Source organism: Schistocerca gregaria, chromosome 1, assembly GCF_023897955.1.
Source record: "Schistocerca gregaria isolate iqSchGreg1 chromosome 1, iqSchGreg1.2, whole genome shotgun sequence".
In the NCBI taxonomy this organism is placed as follows: domain Eukaryota; kingdom Metazoa; phylum Arthropoda; class Insecta; order Orthoptera; family Acrididae; genus Schistocerca; species Schistocerca gregaria.
In genome coordinates this window covers 1,027,158,503-1,027,179,725 of record NC_064920.1, presented here as the reverse complement: position 1 = coordinate 1,027,179,725, position 21,223 = coordinate 1,027,158,503, and the positions used below count along the sequence as shown (strand labels likewise).

Genomic DNA, 21,223 nt, shown 5'->3' with positions numbered 1-21,223 from the left:
TCAACTGAGGGAGCCTGAAAGGCGTCAAATTGCGGCCATCCGAGTGCCGCAGTGGTCCTTTCGCAGGACTGCCACAAAAGTTAGACGTGCTGCCTTAGCTAAGCAAAGAAGCTGGTTTCAATGGGCACGTGAACATTTTCACACCCGTAGACGGGATTCTGAACGTCCACGCAACACAGACACCAGCCATAACGGTCATACTGTAAGGGCAGCAGTGGTAGATCATACGCTTTTTTTTCTTTTTCGCTAGCTGCCTATATTTTATGACCCACTGTCTAATTTCTTATGGTGGGTCGTATGTTTCCACTTAGCCGCTGTGACTGGATCGGGGTACGAAGTGACAAAGTAACACCACACCGGCTTCCGTCCCCTCTCACACCGTTGCCCGTGTCCTGCCACGTGGAGGCGGGCTCTATTTGTTTGCATCCATTTAATATCTTTTTTATGCAGCATTAGAAAACTTATAACTAATACAAAATCAAGTGAGATATTAATAAACAAAACGAAATTAAATATTTAGAAAGAAGGAAGAAAGAGAATTGAATAGACAAGAGATAGGTATAATATTGCCCGTCAACTGGTTGTGGGCGGCGGCCCGGGTCTTGGAATAATCCTCAAGACGCTGGCCGTCGCTCACCATGCCTTTAACATCTAACATCCTAAAAACTAACTTAACTAGAAGAGATTAGGGTACGTTTAAGCTAGAAACTAACATCTCCATGTCCAGCCTGCTAAACTATTTACGGAATACAATAGAGATGTAACTGATTTTGGGCTTGGCTCAAAGTTGCAAATGAAAGGGTACTTGGGGTAAAAGTAATAAGGTAATGACGCTAATGGTTTGTGTTGAGACTACAAGGCTCCTAATAGAGTATATCAGGCGCAAGCACCTCCCGGCCCCGCCGACAACACGACGTGAACGGTGGCTTTCCCCGTCGGGTTGGGCTCAAAAGAGAGGAACCACAATTAAGATCCTTCCATCCAGGCCGTGCGCTGCCTCTCACCAGGGGGCGTAGGTCCCTTGAAGAGGTGCCTAACTTTAAGCTTTAGATCAGAAGTTATTAGTGTGGTGGTGGTTGAGGCACAGGCTGAGTAGGTTGGTTGTACAAACAATTCACGCTGAGCCAATGAGACTTACGATGGTACGTGGTGTGGCAGTTAACACCTTCCGGCCACGCCAGCAACACAGCCTGAACGGTATTTTCCCCGATCTACCATAGGTATCCGTCGGGTTGGGCTCAAAAGAGAGGAACCACAATTAAGATCCTTCCATCCAGGCCGTGCGCTGCCTCTCACCAGGGGGCGTAGGTCCCTTGAAGAGGTGCCTAACTTTAAGCTTTAGATCAGAAGTTATTAGTGTAGTGGTGGTTGAGGTATAGGCTGTGTAGGTTGGTTGTACAAACAGTTCACGCTGAGCCAATGAAACTTACGATGGTACGTGGTGTGGCAGTTAACACCTTCCGGCTCCGCCAGCAACACAGCCTGAACGGTGTTTTCCCCGATCTCTCATAGGTATCCATCGGGTTGGGCTCAAAAGAGAGGGACCACAATTAATATCCTTCCATCCAGACTGTGCGCTGCCTCTTAACGGAAGGCGTAGGTCCCTTGAAGAGGTACAGCTATCACAGACAGATATGAGAGCTTATAAACCCAGGCGTGTCAACACGAACTGTTGCGGAACGTTACCAGCAGTGCGACTATGGCCACGCACACCTACAGCCTGTCTTCCACTCACGCCACATCATCGACGTCTGCGGTTCGACCGGTGCCAGAGCCGCGCCCGGCTCGCGTTTATCCCATTTATTGTCATCTATTACCGTAACGCCGCCTCGTGTTCTTATTCCATTTACTGGCCTCACTAACTTCCTGCCTTACTTGCCCGTGAGCGGCAGCGGAGGCGCGTATCGGTAAGTGCACTGTCGTACCATCTCTGGAGCGACCGATAGTACTTCCGGGTCGTCGTGTGTCTGGCAGTCAGTTGGAGACGGACCAGCAGTGCAGTCGGGACGCAGCAGCAGCGAAGTCGGGGATGGAACGCCGGTGAGGCGCCGACAGCCAGTGCTCACCGACCGCTGGCGACACACATTAACTGTCCATGTCCGCAGCTCGTGGTCTCGCGGTAGCGTTCTCTCGTCCCGAGCACGGGGTCCCGGGTCCGATTCCCGGCGGGGTCAGGTATTTTCACCTGCCTCGTGATGACTGGGTGTTTCTGTTGTCCTCATCATGTCATCATCATCATGAAAGTGGCGAAATTGGGCTTAGAAAAGGTTAGGAATTTGTACGGGCGCTCATAACCGCGCAGTTGAGCTCCCCACAAACCGCAGCTTATTTTCCCTCACCGCCATCCATTCCTCCTCCACACAACTGCATATACTTCCGCCGCAGTACAGAAACAACAACTTGCTAAGGAATAGAACATTAGCTGATAAAACTGCCAAGGACGCCTGCAGATTACCGGAGGTGACACAATGTTCTATTCCTTTGCAAGGTGTTGTTTCTGTACTGCGGCGGAAGTATATGCAACTGTGGGAGGAGGAATGGCTGGCGGTGAGGAAAAATAAGCTTCGGTTGGTGAAACCCACCATCCAGCGGTGGTGTTCCTCCTGTCGGTCACCTAGGCGTGACGAAGTGACCCTTACACGTCTTCGCATAGGGCACTGTCCCCTTACGCATGCCTTTTTACTACGGCGAGAGGCACCCCCGCTGCGTGATGCCTGTGGCGTACGAATCACTGTACGCCACATTTTAGTTGAGTGTGATTTATATCGTTCTGTCAGGGCGGAAGTTAATATTAGTGGGGATCAGCCCTCGATTTTAGCCGATGACGAGGCGAGTGTCAAGAAAGTTTTAAGGTACTGTGATGTTTCTGGGCTTCAGCTTAAAATTTTAAGTTCGAATTTTTAGTGTGTTGCCGAGTGGCTTACCACTCATTTTTATTCTTGTAATAGGCCAGCTCCAAACATGTGACATGTTTCAAAAAACCCTTTGCCCTACGTTCTCTTGCAGTTATCCTCTTTATGTGCTGCTTTCCACTTTGCAATTGTTGACGTGCAAACTGCGTATGTAGCCTTTCACCTTTAATTTTAGTCCTATTTTTGCACTTTCTGCATTTTAGTGACACTCGTCCGTTCTTGTTTCCGTTCGGGCGCTAAAGACTACACTGTTGAGCGCCCATAACACCATATCCACCACCACCACCACCAAACATCATCATCATCATCATCATCAGATGAACTGTCCGACGGAGGGAGATTGGAACGGGACGACCGTTGGTTCGTCGTTCGGCTAGACGTCGCAGCGGCCGACGCATATTTGATCCTTCCACCGTTTACGGGCTGGGAGCTGGTCGGTTGGCGTGGAGCAGCGTGGCATTCTTCCGTCTCATCAGTTCAAACGGACGTACAGAATATTTCCGACATGCTATATACTGCCTTACACGTTCGGAAAGACTCCCGAACGTGGTTTCTCGACGCTCTGATGTCGGGAGCTCGGCACGTTCAGCGTCCATCGTTCGGAGCACTGCATAAGAAAGCCATATAGCGCCGAGAGATGACTGCAGCCTATGTTATCCGTTAGCGTACCCCTGACCTACTTAGGAAAACACTGGTCGGCGTCATAACGACTGGCGCTGCCCACGCCGACGAGCTGGCGTCCTTCCTGGCCGGGTAAGGCCTCCACGAGGGACGCGCGCGCCTCGACCCTGGCCTAGCGCCTCGCACCCGACACGTCACGCCGTCTCGCCTCGCGTCGCAGCGGCGCTCGCAATTAGCGAAAAAATGGCGCTGGTGGAGCCGAGGTGCGACCGCGGTCCTTAACGGGAATGCCTACCTGCCGCCGAGCCGCGCCGCGGGCCGTGACGTCACCGGGCCGAGCTCCCGGCACGTCGCCGCCAAAAACTGCGGACGGCGGTGGTGGGGGTCGGGCGGGCGAGGAGAGGTGCGAGATTTAAAAAGACGTTGCATCAGGAGCCGGGCCGCCGTGGTGGGGGCCGCGCACGGCCGCGGGGAGGGGGCAGCGGAGGGTGGGGGACGGAGAAGGGCCCGCGTGGCACGACGCGCCGCCCGCGGCAGCGGCCTTCCTGCCGCCCAGGCTAGTCTCGGCCCGGAGCCGTCGGCGAGCGTCGCGCCGAGCTGCCCGCGCACCCCATCTTTCCCTCGTATTCCGCCCCCCTCCCCGGCGACTGCCTACGCGAGCGGCGGCCGCAGTCCGAGGTGCCCTGCCGCCAGCTTCCAGGCGCTGGCGATGACGCCGCGCGCGTGACGTCACCAATGGTGGCGCCGCCGGGGGACGCCGCGGCAGCGCCGGGAAATGCGTCGGTGTCGCCGGTGAGTAGCTGTCACGCACACACGCTCGCCCCCTCCTCCGCGGCTCCTCCTCCCATTCAGAAACGCGGCGCGCGCGGCCAGACTTGCGCCAGTGTCAGCTGGCCGCTGCTCTCGGCCGGTCGCTCCGACGGCCTCGTCCTCGCTCGGTGCGCGTCAACCCGGTGGTGGCCGCGCTAGTTGCCGTGGTGGTGGTGCTCCCCAGTGCTCGACCGACCTCCCATTATTACGACGAATTTTTTTTTTTTTTTGTTCTTTCGAATCGCGCGCTGTGCGTTGTTTGTGCTGGTGGGGGAGGTATTATGTGCTGCTGAGCTGGCATGGGTGGCGCGAGCAGCCGCCGAGGGGCCAGCGGGCGCCATGCCGGCTGCGACGATGAGAAGGCTGCGGCCCAACGACGAAGACTCGGCCAGTGAATCGTCGGAGGAGTTCGTAGACATCCTGCAGGTGCAGCAGCTGCTGCTGGGGGCGGCGGCGGCGGCCGCGGCCGGCGGGGGTGGCGGGGGTGGCGCCGGGGGTGGAGCCGACCCGCCCGCACCAGCGGTCGCGCCGCACCTCCATGCGCCCAGCGTCGACGATCTGCTGGCGCTCTGGCTCGTACCTCCAGGTGCGCCTATACTTCTCACTATCACTGTGTCATCGGCGAAGGTAAAATCTGTGGGTGAATAGCTCGCGTCGCGTTGCTCTTCAAACTACAATACAATACTCGACTACCTCCACAAGGTACCACAATTGTCAAGCGGTAGCTGTCGTGTGCCGCGCGGGATTAGCCGAGCGGTCTGAGGCGCTGCAGTCATAGACTGTGCGGCTGGTCCCGGCGGAGGTTCGATCCTCCCTCGGCCATGGGTGTGTGTGTGTGTGTTTGTCCTTAGGCCAATTTAGGTTAAGTAGTGTGTAAGATCGGGGACTGATGACATTAGCAGTTAAGTCCCATAAGATATCACACACATTTGAACATTTTTTGGTAGCTGTCGTGCATGTGAACTGCCCACCATGCTGTCCAACCAAAGGCAAATGGCGGGAAAACATAAAACTTACGACCTGACACAGCAAGCCACTGCTTGTAAGTCTTACTGCTGCCCATCATACACCCTAGGCGGGCAGCCTGGTACCCATCTACCGCTTGCCAATTCTGCAATAGCCGAAACTAGCCCACAGTGGAAAATAAACAATAATTATTGTCATTTCAATAATCGACGTTTCGACCTCTCTGCTGGGATCATCTTCAAGTGTCCTCTAGTATCCCCTGTTGGCTGAACCCGACGCGACCTACTCGCCCTAATGATGTTACCTTCAAAGACGACGGGCACGACTTATGCAATAATGGGCAGGTATGCAGCCATAGGTGGTGTGTTGTTTCATACCTAGTTTCGCTCATTTGCTGCGGTGGCAAAACGTTAAGGTTTTGAAACACGTCTTGACATCGTCGTCAACGCAGAATAATGTTATTTGGAATTGATGGATCTGCAGAGTGATGTGATATAGGAATGTGATCGACTCTTGAAAAACCACGCCTTCCTAAGCCATTCTTATCAAGCGACATTGTCGATACAAACTTATCATTAATACTGATTAAATGAATCTCTTCTACAGATGTAGTACCTAACATGCGCAACAGTGCCATATAAATCTAAATTATCCAGGACATTTTCATTTTGTAGTAAGGTTAGAGTGATAAACGTGGTGTCTCACGATCAGCCTGCATTTCTTAGTGTATATACTCTGCATTCGACCCAATTTCTAAATAATGTTCCCAGTCACATGATTTATAGATTGTCGAGGAGGCAGCCAGACTTTCTACAATGCCGGGAATGAAAAAGCGGTCGTTAGATTGACGTTGCTCTCGCTTCTGTTACGATTAGGCATGGAGAATGTCATTCAAGCAGTGCGAGAAAATGAGTGTTTTATGAACTTTTGTCGCTGCAGTGTCATCATATGCTTGCTATTTACCGCCATCTGACGCTTTAAAAGTTTTTTTATTGCAGTCAATTTCGATTGTAATAAATAATCATAATGGTTAGGGACAAGATGGATTTGAGTCACAGAATCTGTTTGTATATACACATTGTGTTCCATCTATATACAAAGCCTTTGGGCTTCTGGGCGATGTTTGCTTCATTGTTTTGACATTATGTGCAGAGGAGCGTGAGATCATTTAGGCAGCTGCATACATACCGTGATTGAAAAATTTCATATGCTTGATGATGATTTGGGGGAATGGGAACTGGTAACGATAATGTTTTATGTTTTAAAAGTAACTGAGATAGTTCTGTAGAATTTTCAATAAAGTCTGCGACCTATGGGGCACGAAATACTGCACCTTTTTCAAAAACTGTGATAAGGGGCCTTTGTAAATTATGCCTTTCCGATAGTTCTCATGTCCTCTTTCGCGCCTCTGGACGTGCCCCATTATGTATTTTGATTTTGGCACAGTTATCACTTGAGACTGCAGTACATTCTTCAGAACAAGTGTTTCGATATTAGCGCCGTCGAAGTTTCAGCCAGTGTACTATTCTTCAGCATACTAAAACTATAATGTGTTTAGGGACATTGCCGTGGTTTGGTTTAAATAGAGATCAGTGTCTGTGTTGAGTAAATGCAAATAATTTTGAGACGTTACAAGCGATAATTTTGTATGAGTGTAAGGTTGCCTCAAGTGATTAGTATTTCTAACTCGAACAGTCTCAAGCTGTGTACCAGTGCAGTTGTCGTCCGATCCACTAATTCCTCTGAACACCCAAACTTCCATTAACATGGCTCGCCTTGTTGTGAAAGGAAGTGGGTCATACAGCGTTTTATTGCTTCAGTGGTACGGTTGTATCGTGGTCTTCAGAGGGCTCTGTTAGAGATATTCGAAAATGATATGGTTTTGTATGAGTTCACATTTAATTTAACAATTAATGTGACGGATTTCACGATAGCATTTTCAGCTATCAACGTTAGTGCTTAAGCTGCAGAAGTTCGTGTTTCGTGTCACTTGGCTATTTTTAGTTAAGCGTGGTGTTTAATGCACATTTTCTCTCTACCTCTTAATCAAAACACACTGTCAAATACGATAAAATAACAACTACTAAACGTGAAGGGTTATGGGCAGACTATCTCCGTGTTTCCGAAGCAATTATAACAAATAGTCGCAATAACGTGACTTCCTTTGTTGGCTTATTATGTAGAAGTAACGCAAGTAATATGCAGACGCCATTCCTCACACATTCATATCGTTGCCGGTAGCGTCTCTGACCTATCTCTGACCTTAGACCCTCTGGAAAGTGAGTCACATTTAGAGGTCGCCGGCTGCGGGTTGACTCACGTAGTGTCTGTGCGACAGGTTGACACTGCAGAAAGCCTTGCCCGCCACCAAAGCCGCGAGGAGTCTCGTCCGCGACGGGATCGGTTCTGATAGTCGGCGTTTCTCCCGCTTCTGCTGCAATTGGCGCGCCTGCTGTGTGAGTCGACTGTGACGTAGCGCTGGCGTACCGTTAGGCGTACCGCGCAGCCTCCCTGGCCGCTGCCAACTGCCTTTTATGATTCATTTCACTTCCTCGCAATCAACTGCTCTCCGAGAAACGTGTTCTTGCAGTATATTTCGCAGTTAGTGAGATTGAAACATCTGTAGTGCAAAGATTACGCTATTTCGTCGAGGACATCTTTATTCGCTGCATTTACTTTGACTCTTAGTCACCAGTATTTCGACTGGTTTGTAAGCGTCCTAGATCACTTCATTTCTTAGCCTACCCTTCTCGTCTTTGCATACCTACTAAACTCAAAGCCTCTTTTACAGTTTTCCCATCCCTGTCCACACCTACTACATTAACCTTTTCAGTTCCCTCTGTTCAGAGACGGTGAAGGGACAACGAAAAAGCGGTGTCCTCAAGAGTAGTCACACACTTAGGTGGAAACAATTTACTTAGAATATCACAGTTAGGATTTCAGAAAGGTTGCTCGACTGAAAATGTTGTTCGCATATATTTACTCGTCAATTAGCAAAAGCCTTAAATAGTAATACGTCGCCAATTGGTATTTTCTGCGGTCTGTCCAAGGCGTTTGAGTGCGTTGAACATATTTCTCTCCTAGAAAAACTCAAGTTTTATGGAATTGATCGCCTTACACACCACCGCTTTGAATCATACTTAACAAATAGCTAAAAGTTGTGCTAAATAATTCGGACAATGTCAGAAAGGAAGAAAACTTCAGTGACTAGGGAAAATGGAGTCCCACAGAGTTGAATAATGGCTCCACTCTTTCCTTGAATATATGAATGACGTTCCACATAAAATTCAACAAGCAAAATTAGAACATTTTGAGGGGTGATACTAATGTTATAATAAATCCCGTAAAAGGGAAACCCACAGAAGAGTTAGTAAATAATATTTTCCGAAGAATTATAAAGTGGATCTCAGAAAATTGACTCTTCCTAAATTTTGTTAAAGCACATAACATTCAGTTCTGCACAACAAAACAGACTCATACCAGCAACTGATGTAACACATGAACAGGAGTCAGTAAATAGGGCAGAATTCAGCAAATTTTTGAGTGTACATATGGATGAAAACCTGAACTGGAGGAAACGTATTACTGAGCTTCTCAAAAAGTTAAGTTCATCTACTTTGCTCTTCGTATAATTGCTAATCTTAGAAACAAACTTACCAACCTGTTTTGCATATTTCACTCACTAATATCTTACAGAATAATTTTCTGGGGTAACTCATAACATAGAAAGAAAATATTGATTGCATAAAAGCGAGCTGTAAGAATAATACGTGGTGTTCACCCACGGACTTCATGTAGGTACCTCTTCAACGAGCCAAGCATTTTGACTGCACTGTCACAACGCATATATTCGCTAATGAAATTCGTCGTGTACTGTATAATCCTTCACAGTTCGAGAAGACCAGTGATGTCCATACCTAGAACACTAGGCATGGCAAATCTGTTAGTAGTTGAGAAAGGAATTGAACACGACGCAAAAAAAGTTTATCGTTTGCCCAACAACATAAAATGTCTAACAGGTAGCGAAGCAAGTTTTAAATCAAATTTAAAAGCATTTTTCCTGGACAGCTCTTTCTGTTCCGTTGACGAATTTGTTGTTAAAAACTGGTAGTCATTAAAAAGGAACTAGTAATTAAGAATATTTACATGAGTAGGACGAAAAGTAATAATTTGTTCATTAGCGTTACCATTACATAAATATCGTATAGTCTGACTCTTTGCACGTCAACTCGATAAAAGGATCCGTTCAAATGTTCTGTAGAACATGAAACTAACCAACTAAATTTAAACGAAGCTAATGGAATATAATCAGCTTAAAACAGGTAATCCTGAAAGGATTATTTCGGAAATAAGACGCTAAAAGTAGTAGATTAGTTTTACTATTAGGGCAGAAAAATAAGTGATGCCAGTCGAAGTAGGGAGGAAATAAAATAAGGCTGGCGATAGCAATAAAATTATTTCTTCGAAAGTCCGCAGCTCGTGGTCGTGCGGTAGCCTTCTCGCTTCCCGCGCTCGGGTTCCCGGGTTCGATTCCCGGCGGGATCAGGGATTTCCTCTGCCCCGTGATGACTGGGTGTTGTGTGATGTCCTTATGTTAGTTAAGTTTAAGCAGTTCTAAGTTCTAGGGGACTGATGACCATAGCTGTTAAGTCCCATAGTGCTCAGAGCCATTTGAACCAATTTCTTGGAAAAGAGAAATGTGTTAGTGCCGAATGTAAATATAAGTGTTAGGAAGCCTTTCTGAATGTATCGATGTGGAGTGTAACAGTGTGCGCAAGTAAACGTAAGAGAATCGGAGCCACTGAATTGCAATTCTACAAATAATGCTGGAATTTTCTTGGGTACATCGTATAACAAATGACGAGATACTGAATCGAACTAGGAAAAACGGAAGTTTATGGCAGAATCTGACTACACTAAATGAGTAGGTAATTTGGTAATAGAGGGATGCGTGAGGGATTAAAACTGTAGAGGCAGACCAAGTCTCAAATACAGTATGTGGATTTGAATGAATGTGGGTTTCAGTAGTTACGGAAGGATGAACAGATTTCAACTAGATACATTGGTGTGGAGAGCTGCGTCGAAACAGTCTTCGAACTGTACTTCACCACCACCACCACCACCACTACTATCACTACCACAACAGCAACAACAACAACAGTTCCGTTCAGTACCAGTGATTATTTATATGTCACATCCCATCCATTCTTTTACGTTCTTTCTAGGAGTTACACATTTCTTATTTAACCTGCGTAGATGATATTTATCTTCCTCCTGCCTCACTACCTCATTTTACATACTATCAATTTCTACTTCCAAAGTTTACCACGTTTCACTCGAATGCACTGTCTTTATGCAGATGTACACACTCAAAACTTCCTCAGGACTTATTAGTAATTGATATCAACAAGCCACTTATGCCGAAGGTAGCCAGCATCAATCTGTCCCTGAATTCTCCCTTACTCTGGCCAGATTAAGTTATCTTGCTTGCTGACTCACGGAATTGTTTGAGTTCTTCTATGCCTTACGAAGATTAACGGATGACCATTCTCCGTTCTATTCCTGTTTATCAATGTCGTCTTTATTTAGATATTTCTCAAACTAATTCCTCTCTTACTTTCTCGCTCATTTTAGCCGTTCGTGTTCTTTTTATACCTATGGTGAAAAGGAATGTCATATTTGAGGCCTCTGGTAATGCTAAGAATGTTTCTTTCGCTTCATTTATTGTTTCTTACACTTTCAAATTAAACAACAATGGCAGTAAGGTGTAATCTTAACTTACGCTCGCAACTCGAACTTTTTCCTTTGATATACCGCTTTCTAACACAACTTCATTTTGATTGACATTCTTAAGTCTTCAACTTCTGTACTTTTCCTTGGTAGGATCCAGAACATCTCAGTAACGTCAGTAGTTAGAACTATTTCCTTCCTCATTCCTTATAAAACAAATGCTCTAAATACGGCAGAATCAACATTACGCAAAAGTCGTTTATCATAGAAAAAAGCTAACCTCCGTCCGAACAGGCCTTGAAGGCTCAAAGGTATCGACCGACCGCCGTGTCATTTCCAGCTCAAACGCGTCACTGGATCTCGATATGGAGGAGCATGTGGTCAGCACACCGCTCTCACGGCCGTTGTATTTATTATAGACGTTTCTAATTTTTTTTTTAAATTACGAAGTGATGCCACTGTGTAACCGTGACTGCGCTGAAATTTATTGCAGGATGTCAGTCCCTTTAGATCAAACAATAATTTTATTGATGATTGGTTTCCACTGTCATCTGAAGAAAACAGTTTGCGAGATTCATAATCGTTAACAAGAAAAATGTGCGATCTAAACCGCCTATTTCCCCGTAGTACGTTTATGAATCTTCTGTCATATGCATAATACTGTTAAGTATTCATGTAATACGAATAAATATCGGATTATATTCAGCGACTAGGAACATTTCGATGTGTTAAACATTAAACACTAATGAGTATAACATGAGAATTGTCACTAATCAGTTACAGATGTACAACTGCACATTCGCTATTGCCCGACGCAGAAGTACAATAAGTATTAACTGTAAACTAACTTTCTATCGATTGTTATCTTTTGATTCTATCTTCTCATTTCATCAGTAACGAATTCGCTAAAATTCCACAATAACTGTTTTCCAATGATGTTTCTTTCCTTTGTACATAATTATTTCGTATTCATACTAAAGGTAGTGTCCCGCTTACTGTTACTGGATTGTGCATCAGATTCATCTCTCGTTTTGCAGTGGAGTTATTCTATAGTGCCCACTCTTCCATGCCATGTCCTATACATAGTCGCCGTCGCATTACAGACGACAGCCGTTGTAGTAGGATATGACTGGACACTTGGTATGTCCACTCTCTCCCAGCTGAGAACCAGAGTGACGTCATGCTTAGTGGATTGCACCACTTTTGGGGCCTAAACACTGACAGCGTGCGTCACCTGTTAGCTGCACTTACGACACTCGACCTAGCTGAGCGCCGAGCGGCACCTCTGGACTACCTTGACAGAGAATGATGTCGTCTTTTACAAGTGCTGTTAACCCAGCATTAACCCAAACATTAAAATAAACTAGTATAGTGTAGTGAGTGGTTGTTCCACCGAAAAGAGTATTTGCTGGTTTCTAAATAGTTTACTAGGCCTAGACTGTCATCGATTTAACTGCGTATATTATGAAAGAGTGTTATGGACTAGATCTGAAAAATGACCCTAAATATACGGGGCGTAAACCAACTACATATAAAAAAATTAGATTGTTTGGAGCAGATAAAAAGAAACACTTTTCTTATGTGACAGGTGCATCTTTTCTGCACTAGAGTATCATGGAAGTTTGGACAGTAGTGATGTTCTGACTTCTGTGTGATAAATATTGTTTTAGGGTGCTTTGGGAAATGTTACCTGTCAACATTAATGCACAACAGGCATCTGCATGCTAAATGACAGTCTAACATCCTCAAAATAACTACATCTCGCGAATAATGGCCGCACCTTCAGCTAAAAGGGCAGTCAGCTCGTCTGGAGAGTCTGTAGGTGTCTTTTTCACAAGACGCTTCATCTCCCTCCACAGAAAGAAATCCGTAACGGGTCAGCAAAATCTTTAAAACACTGTCAACCTCACTGCAGTTTGAGGTCCGTCTCTGGACATCACTAGAGTAAAAACCTTCATAGACCCAGAGCGGGAAAACGATGCACCTGTGACATTTTTGTCACATATGAAAATCTCCTCTAAACGTCTAAAGTTTTGTATACGGAATTTTCTTCACCCTGCGTGTTATGCACTGTTGAATTTGGTGACTACAGTAAGGGCTGCCGCAAAGATTTTTTACAAAAATATATAATTTTTTACCCAGACGACCAGAACGGGAGAAATCCCAGTGAACTATAAGTGGAACAATGTGATTTACAGGTGGAAATATCTGACAGGGTTTGTTAGCTGATAGTCCAAACCAGGTCAGTGGAATTTCTTGTAATTTCCTTTTAGGTCAGTGTTGTCCACTCTGGGAGCTAAACGTCTATGTACACTACTAGAGAAATAAAGAATCTGGCATGTGAAGAATATCCCTGGAAGTTCGACTACAAAAAGGAAACTAAGCGTAGATACATAACTTTCTTTGAATTAGTTATATCATCTGACTTCCCTCAGTTATTTCGAAATGTTTCAGTGACCATGCTCCGCGTTGCAAATCACGGTGGCTCGTATTACTCAATATTCATAACTTCATGTGCTACGTTATGGGAAGAGCATTTCGATTTTCAGCACTCGCTTGGAATTTTCAGAGCTAGCGATTGTGTTGTACTTGACCCTGAGAATCTAGCAGACGAGATTTTTGACACAAGAAGTGAAAAAAACGTGATTCACAATGACTGAAGCAACGCAGTGTTCTGGACACAAATCACACGAAAGCAACAGTGACGGAACAGACTGAGAACGCAACAAGGATTTGTGCGATAGGCCGCCATAAATTCAACCTGCTACATGGTCAACGTGGAGATCTTCAACAGAAGTGAGACAGAAATGGGGCAGGGTTCATTGAACGGGCATCTTGGGCAATGCCATGTTCTGACTGTCAGTGAAGTCATTCATTCGCAACAGCGGCGTTAAGGCGTTTCGCTGTTTCCGATTCTCCTATTAAAACAGGCAAACGTGAAGAACTCTTTCGTATATAGTGTTTCACGTGTTTCTAGAAATCCTCTAGATTTCGAACAGGGCTGGCTACTCTGTCAACACCAAGAGGTAGTGAAGCATTACTGAATTCTCTACATAAATTAGTTGTGTTTTTAACAGCATCTGTTTCTTTCCTAGTCCCCATATACGATAGATTCTGTCTTAAACTACAAAAAAAATACCGTCATCACTACCATGTAACGATTATATAAGTATTTTCCACAAAATGTCCTGGAGAGTAGATGACCACAAACAGCAAACATGCAGGGAAAGCCTAAGATAACTTGTGACGCAGTAACTAGATTTTCATGTCCACACGTTAGTACTCTTCCAATGATGTAATTCGCACATAACTTACCAGTTCCCTCCGCTAGTCAGCTTTAAGAGTAGTTTATCACTCTGAATCAATTCGCGTCGTTTCTACAAGGTTTTGCTCATTGGGTTACGGAAAAATCAAGTGATTTCTGGAAGCCAGCTCTTTGGTGTAGTAAATTCATTGAACGAAATGAGTCTTTGCTATTTATTCTGTGGTTTATGTCATGAGACCATCACGTAATGAAATATAGGCAGCTGCTTCTAATATTATGTGAAAATTTCAAGTAGTTCAACAATGAAGCATGAGGATGCCAACGAATTCGCTCTCCACAATTCTTCCTTGTTTTTGTATAGTACTGCGCACTTTATTCTTAATGAAGGACCCAAAAATTCTCGAAATAGATAGAGTTCCTGCACATTGTATAGAACGACGGGACACAAAATCACATAGCAATGTAGAATGATTTGTGTTGTATTGAAAGAAGACTGCAACAGGACGCTTTTGTTCTGTTTCTTCCCCCTAGGTGTCTTTCAATATCGTCATATTTCATTGGCGCTGGTTTTGTTTATTTTTTGTTTTAAGGATTCTTATGATACTAAGATTTAGAAGTATGTAACAATTTATTTATTCTGAACTGCAATTGAAATTGTATGACAGCTGATTATTTCAAAGATGTGAATTTTCCGCTTTCTGTTGATTTATAATGGAACTGACAGTATTAATGTAAAAAGTCATTAATATGTAAACATAGACATTATTAATCTAAAAAGTCATCAGTGCCCAAACACAAAAGGGCCAGTGTTTCGTTAGTACTTGTTTCGTATTAATTTGCTGTTCCGTTGGTTCTTGGTAGAGTATTTTATACATTATAAATGAGAAAACGCACAACACTGGCAAAATTTTCTACAATGTACGTACGTCCCATTTTTCCTTTATTTCAGTTACGGTGGTTTCAGTTATCCTGTTTGTAATACTGGTTCTGTCAGGGACAAGATTTTCTTCTTCAGTCATCTCGACGGAACATGTTGCCAAAGTTTACTATATAATATTCAACTAATTTTTCTCCTCAGAATAAACAGCTGTAATTTCTCATATGGTGCTTTATTTTAAGTGGCACAGCAAAACTGTTTCACATCTCATTTTACTGAAATAATTCGTCTCGATCTTGGCTGAAATCCAATATAAACATTTGTAACATTTTAGAACCAAATGAGATTCACTTCAGATGCAATTTGTTTAAAATATTTGATTCTAAAAAATATCACAGGCACAAATATTTATCTTCGTACGTGAAGATTGTGTAACAGCCGAAAACCGAGCTGTACAAATATAAATACTGTAGAATATTATACCAGTATTGCGTGTTTTTTTTCACAAAGTCCCACTTTGTTTAAATTTTCAAAATCGATGAATCCTAAACAGTGGTAGTTCATAAACATTTCTCGTTGTTATAAATTCGTTTACTACTTGGAAATTATCTGCCTGCCTGTAGTCAGTTTCGAAGCCAGTTTGCTCCCCTGCTTGATTAAAATATGATGCTTTTTCACCCTTTGTGATTAGTGACAATCTTAGCGAATATCTTGAACATTACGGAGAGAATAGGTATAAAGTTTTTACGTCTTGTCGGCCTCCTGTCTTCTGAAGTATTACAGGTGCAGTATTGTTTCGGTTTTGGTGAATCGTTTCCTTTCTCAGAATTTATGAAAATAATGTTGCGCAAATTCGTTTTGTATGTAAACATAAAGATGCTAACTGCGTATTTCTCGTAGGTATTGGAAATAGCTTAAATATCACGCAACTGAGATACGTCAGGCGTAGTGGACGAATTCTACTCTTAGACCCACATCAGTGGTCTTAGATATGCTACACTCTTTGAACATTTCAGTTCAACACTCGCGATCTCCGACACCTTTGAGAAAGCGAGCCGTACACCCACGCACACTTTGCATTGTACGAGTTTCCAATATGGCGGGGCTGTATCGCCAGCAGAGATTAGCTGCTAGAGACACGCTGTCTACTTATCTCTGGGCAGTGAGTGCGGCGTAAAATTTAAACAATAGCTGATAAAGAAACGGGATCATAGTTTTTGTCCTGACGTACACGCAGTAACTCAACCAGCGCAACTGGCGAAACTTCATTGTGGCACGCATAAGGTAACATTAGTCTTGCTCTCTAAATTAATGGCACGAAAACATGTCTACGGTGTGCACACGCGACTACCAACGAGCGATACGCCGAGAAACATTCACCTACCCAGCTACGTCATGAGTCAAGATCCACGTGCGAATGGCGCGTTTGGGAGCCCAAGTGCTTGGGGAAAGAAAGAAGTGAAACTTTGTTTGTCTGGTCGCAATTATAATATTTTCACTGATATTATGAGACACATAAAGGGTATTCTGAAGCACAGTACCGCGAAGAGTTACATGGCTTGTCATCATTGGTAAAAATAGACTATACATCAGAGTCTGTTTCACAAGCGACTTTTTTTATTTAACAGAATTTTTAGAGCATGAGTGGCTACGGAACTTGTCTGTGTCAATTCCTGCGGTACCGTGATGACAGAAGTCGTTTTCATGGTAATTTCCAGCACAGCCTTACGTCATGTTTCTGCGGGTACAGCGGTGACACCGTTAGCAGAAGACGGAAGACAGAAGGCAACGGTTTTACGCGATGGGTATCATTGTCTTTTGTGCCCGACATCTCCTTAAGACGTAGCAAAATGTCAACGAACCTAGTCAATTCGCAGAGTGAAACTAGTGCAGTTGAAGTATGCTGAAACATAAGGACCTCCAAATTATACCAACCAGTTCTTTTATTCGGCACTGTATGTGATTTGGCAGTATTCATCACTTCTCAATACAATTTTTTCTTTGTGGTTTGTTAAAAACCATTTTACAGGATATCAAATATTTCGACCGCCCTTACCAGTTTTATGCCCTCAAGTATTTGTTACCGCGATGTTAACAAAGCTTTTTCTTCATGTTCATCAAATTTCCTGTTGAAGAGGTTTTTTCCCTTAGCGTAGATAAAAGAATTCAGTATACTTCCGGAATTGTTTTACGAATATCCTCTAGAGCTACCGGACTTTTGAGTTTTTATGAATGAAAACTGCAAACAGGAGATGCTTAACCTAGCCGTACCGTCATCAAAGAATACAAATGCAGGCATTCTTTATTATTACTTTTGTTCTTTCTCATAACATATATGTTATTTAAATATACTTGTGACATCAATAGTACATGCGCGAAATCGTATCTATTGATAGTTGAACCCTGAATACCAATGTAATTAAGAGGAGGTACAGTACAGGGGAGAGTGTTGTACGATGGTACACGTTTCAGTTTCGCCTGTAATGGACGTTAGAAAATATATTAAAGGTACAACATGGGTACGTTTCTGTTTGATTGGAATTTAAAAGCGTTCCAGTTGAGAAATTATTGTCATCATTATGCTTAATGTTTTATCTGTTGCATTATTAACCTACTACACACAAACCATTGGCGTGTGAAATCAAATTAAGCAGAAGTATTAACAAAGACTAATTACAAATTAAATACGTTTTGAAATAGAATCTATTGGAAATAACACAAATTTCCATTTCCGTGACTGGTAATACTGCTAAGACGTTAAAGAAACTCATTTCAGTTTCAGATACCACGTATTCCACGATAAAAGACCTATTTCAAGATGCACGATAGCACCCGACTGACGAAGTATAGCTTATTTATCCACATGTTATATAAATAATTCCAAAAGTATGGAGCATTTTACTCGCTGTAAAATTCTGACCTGAGGAATCAACAGTATATTCCGTATAGCTTTAATATATCATACATCCCTTAAATGTGTATAACGAGAAATATTTACCAATTCTGCACTAAACACAGCCTAATCTCAAATAACAACAAAAATTGTAGAAAATGGCGGAAACAGCTTATGGTGGTCTCTAGCGCGTAATTCAAGTGTGTAATTTTGAAATCAATCACTAGACTGAAGTACTGACCAAAAAACTTTGCTTTTTCCTACTTACACTATCGTGTAAGTGCAACATTCTCCCCTACAAACTCTTGAAATGATCTTTGACTGTTAAATTTTAAATAACTAATCCTTGGGTTCTTACTACCTATTGATAATATATTTCTGTTCCTCTGTTTTATAAAGAATGATGAAGTCTGTTATTCGTGTTTAGTGCGAAATAAAAGAATAATCTGAAAAAATGCTCTTAGTAAGAGAAGGAATAATTGCTGATTTCAGGATGAGTCATAGCCCACTTCTGAATCACATAAAATTCACAAAATAAAGAGATCCAATCAGTCCGCACTGTGCTGTCATTGAGTTCAATTTTATTGCACCTACAACGTAAATTTTACTTCATTCTGCTTTTACAAATAAAATGTTTTAATAATACTTTGAAGAAAAAACTTAGCCTACTAAAACACATATTTTTAAAATTAGTATCTACGTTGTGTTATCATATTTGATGTATTTCGCATTTAGGAATTTTTCTCCAAACAGGTTTCACTGTTTCACCTTTCATAAATGAAGGGGGGGGGGGGGGGGGGAGGGGAGTTAGTAGTTGTGCGTACTCTTTGTTTTTGACACATTTTAAACATACAACTTTAGACCGGCAAAGTGGGATTCCATTTTTTTGTTGACTCTCTGTGGTAGTTAGATAACCTTTGCAGAACGTTTAAAGCGCATTCCTAAAAGCGTTTCTCATCACGTATATGGTGAACAGTTTCAACAACTAAAGAGTTCAAGCTATACCACACTTTTAACGTAGGTCAGACTCATCCTGTCGTCTCCATAACGCTGCAAAGCAGTTCCACATGAAGACAAAGGTAAACAGCTTCTTCCTTTTCGTTGTTGATTCTGTATAATTCAAATTAGAGACTATTAATTTTCCTTCTTTTGTCTTCCACCTACTGTTCTGCTTTTGCTGCTTGTATAAACCTTTGAAGTGACAGATTCGTGTTTCGTTGGGTTTATGTTGCTACTACTATGTGATCTCTAATTTTAACAATATTTTGTAGTTAAATGATAGTGCTACTGTGTGTTTCCTGTAACGTTCATAAAGTTTTTCATCATTGGTTTTCCCTAAAGACAAGAATTAATGCTGTTTTTTCGAAGTACATCTATCTCTAGTAATTGGTGGAGTTTGATTCTATCTCTTGCAGAACTCATCTGATTTTTTGCATCCCTTGGATAACAAAGATTTTCTTTCCTGTCTACTGTCTTCAGAGAATCACTTCCACGGTTTTCGTTCATTTATGGGCACCAGATTCCCATAACGCACAGTGTTTTGTCGTCATGGTTTATAATGGTTTAGTTTTTTTTTTCATTTTTAGTTGGAGAATGATGACCTAACGTTTGGCCGTACAAAAAAACCCAAAAAGACTAGAGTCACTTGGTAACAACAGGAATAAAAACTTTTCTGAGGAATGAAACTAATGTGGGTGGAACCGAAAGACTAAAAGGAGGTACTGCAATGCTCTCTGTTATACTTCGTGTGCTCCAGTAGGGACCAAACGTTAATAACAGGATTAATATACAGCCTCTGACAGTGCTAAGGTCTACCAAAAATTTGTAAAATATGGGAGGTAACAGCAAACTGAAGATAAATATTTTTTGTATATCTATACCGAGAAAAAGATAATCTTAACCAAACAAATAATAGGGTGTTTTTGGAACTATAAATCCATTAGAGCCAGAGAACCGAAATAAAAAAGCAACTAGAAAAATAAATCACACCACAGAATAAAAACAACACACACATACTATTTTGGAGCGAACGTCCTCGATTAAAAATGCTATCGATGGTGAGAAAAAAAAGTATTGAACAACATACAGACAAGAAAAAAGGGGAGATGACGCAATATTAAAGAAAAGGGAACGTCAGGAAATAACACTGAACTTTTTATGCGATCCTAGTTGGTAAATATAAGGGCTACTCAAAAACTTTCAATTACCACCTCAAAAAATAATGTTACATAATTTGTTGCTTATTTGTTAGCAGATATATATTTGCGGTCCTGGTACGCACTGAAATTCCGTCACCATAGTATCGTAGAACAATAAGAGGAAAGACAAACCAATATGGTGTAGTACATCTCCGTTTTATCAATGGGCGGCTCAGTTTTTTTTCTGATGTCCCTAGCGACGTCCCAGTAAAGGAGAGTGAGTTCCAGAATTACAGATATGTAACTGCGAACTGTGAAAAAAATAATTACGTAGCTGTTTTTCGTGGGTGTTAATTACAGCATTGTAATTACGGGTATACGAATGTAAAAGAAAACAGCTCGAAAAGTACTCGAATCTGTTTCTTAAAACATTAAGAATGACTTACGTTAGCATGTAATACATGCGCAGTTGTGAAGCAAGCCCGCTGAAAGATCCGTATAAACGTTAATTAACAGGTGTATGTTGAGTTTCAAAAGTGTAAAATATCGCCCTCCCCTTTGATATAACCGAGTATTGAACTCTGCAATTGCGAGTACGCGGCCTCGGCGCGTCCACCCTCGATTCACATTGCGTCAGCACGGATGCAATGCTGCTGCGTAGAACGGAAGATGTGGCTGCTCCACGGTCAGGGTGACCGGGCCGCGTCGATAAAGCGCACCTTCCAGAAGCCATCACTCTGATGGACGGCCCCTTCCTTAGCGTTGACCACGTGAGTAATCTTGAGGTAAGACAAAGAAGTGCATACTGCTGATAATCGCCTCTCTAGGATGGGGCCCTCTGGGCTAGCCGACTGACCTGCGCAATTCGGGGCTCAGGCTGGGTTCGACGCCTGACCACTCGGCTGATGCAAGCGTCGTTTAAGCGCCGGACGTCCGCTGACAGAGGAATTATTTGCAAGAAATGCACTCGCTCACACAGTATGTCTTCCACGAGGAAAATACGTTTTCCCC

General features: G+C 43.1%; 2 protein-coding genes across 5 annotated transcripts in view; both read left to right on the top strand.

Annotated features, from left to right (window-relative positions):
- The first annotated feature begins 3,776 nt into the window (after positions 1–3,776).
- Positions 3,777–4,260, top strand: LOC126285260 (uncharacterized). The gene is made up of 2 exons (XM_049984584.1): positions 3,777–3,796; positions 3,966–4,260. The coding sequence occupies exons 1-2, from the start codon at positions 3,777–3,779 to the stop codon at positions 4,258–4,260; spliced, it is 315 nt and encodes a 104-aa protein (XP_049840541.1).
- LOC126278997 (early growth response protein 3) overlaps positions 4,104–21,223 on the top strand; it is a 139,389-nt gene continuing 122,269 nt past the window's right edge. For 2 of the 4 annotated variants that reach the window (XM_049979336.1, XM_049979330.1), the window contains exon 1: positions 4,104–4,325. In XM_049979336.1, coding sequence (XP_049835293.1) covers positions 4,309–4,325 — 17 coding nt within the window. In that variant the 5' untranslated portion in view covers positions 4,104–4,308. Of the gene's footprint in view, positions 4,326–4,387; positions 4,930–21,223 lie in introns of those variants that run through there. The other 2 variants (XM_049979323.1, XM_049979347.1) reach the window with 2 other exon arrangements.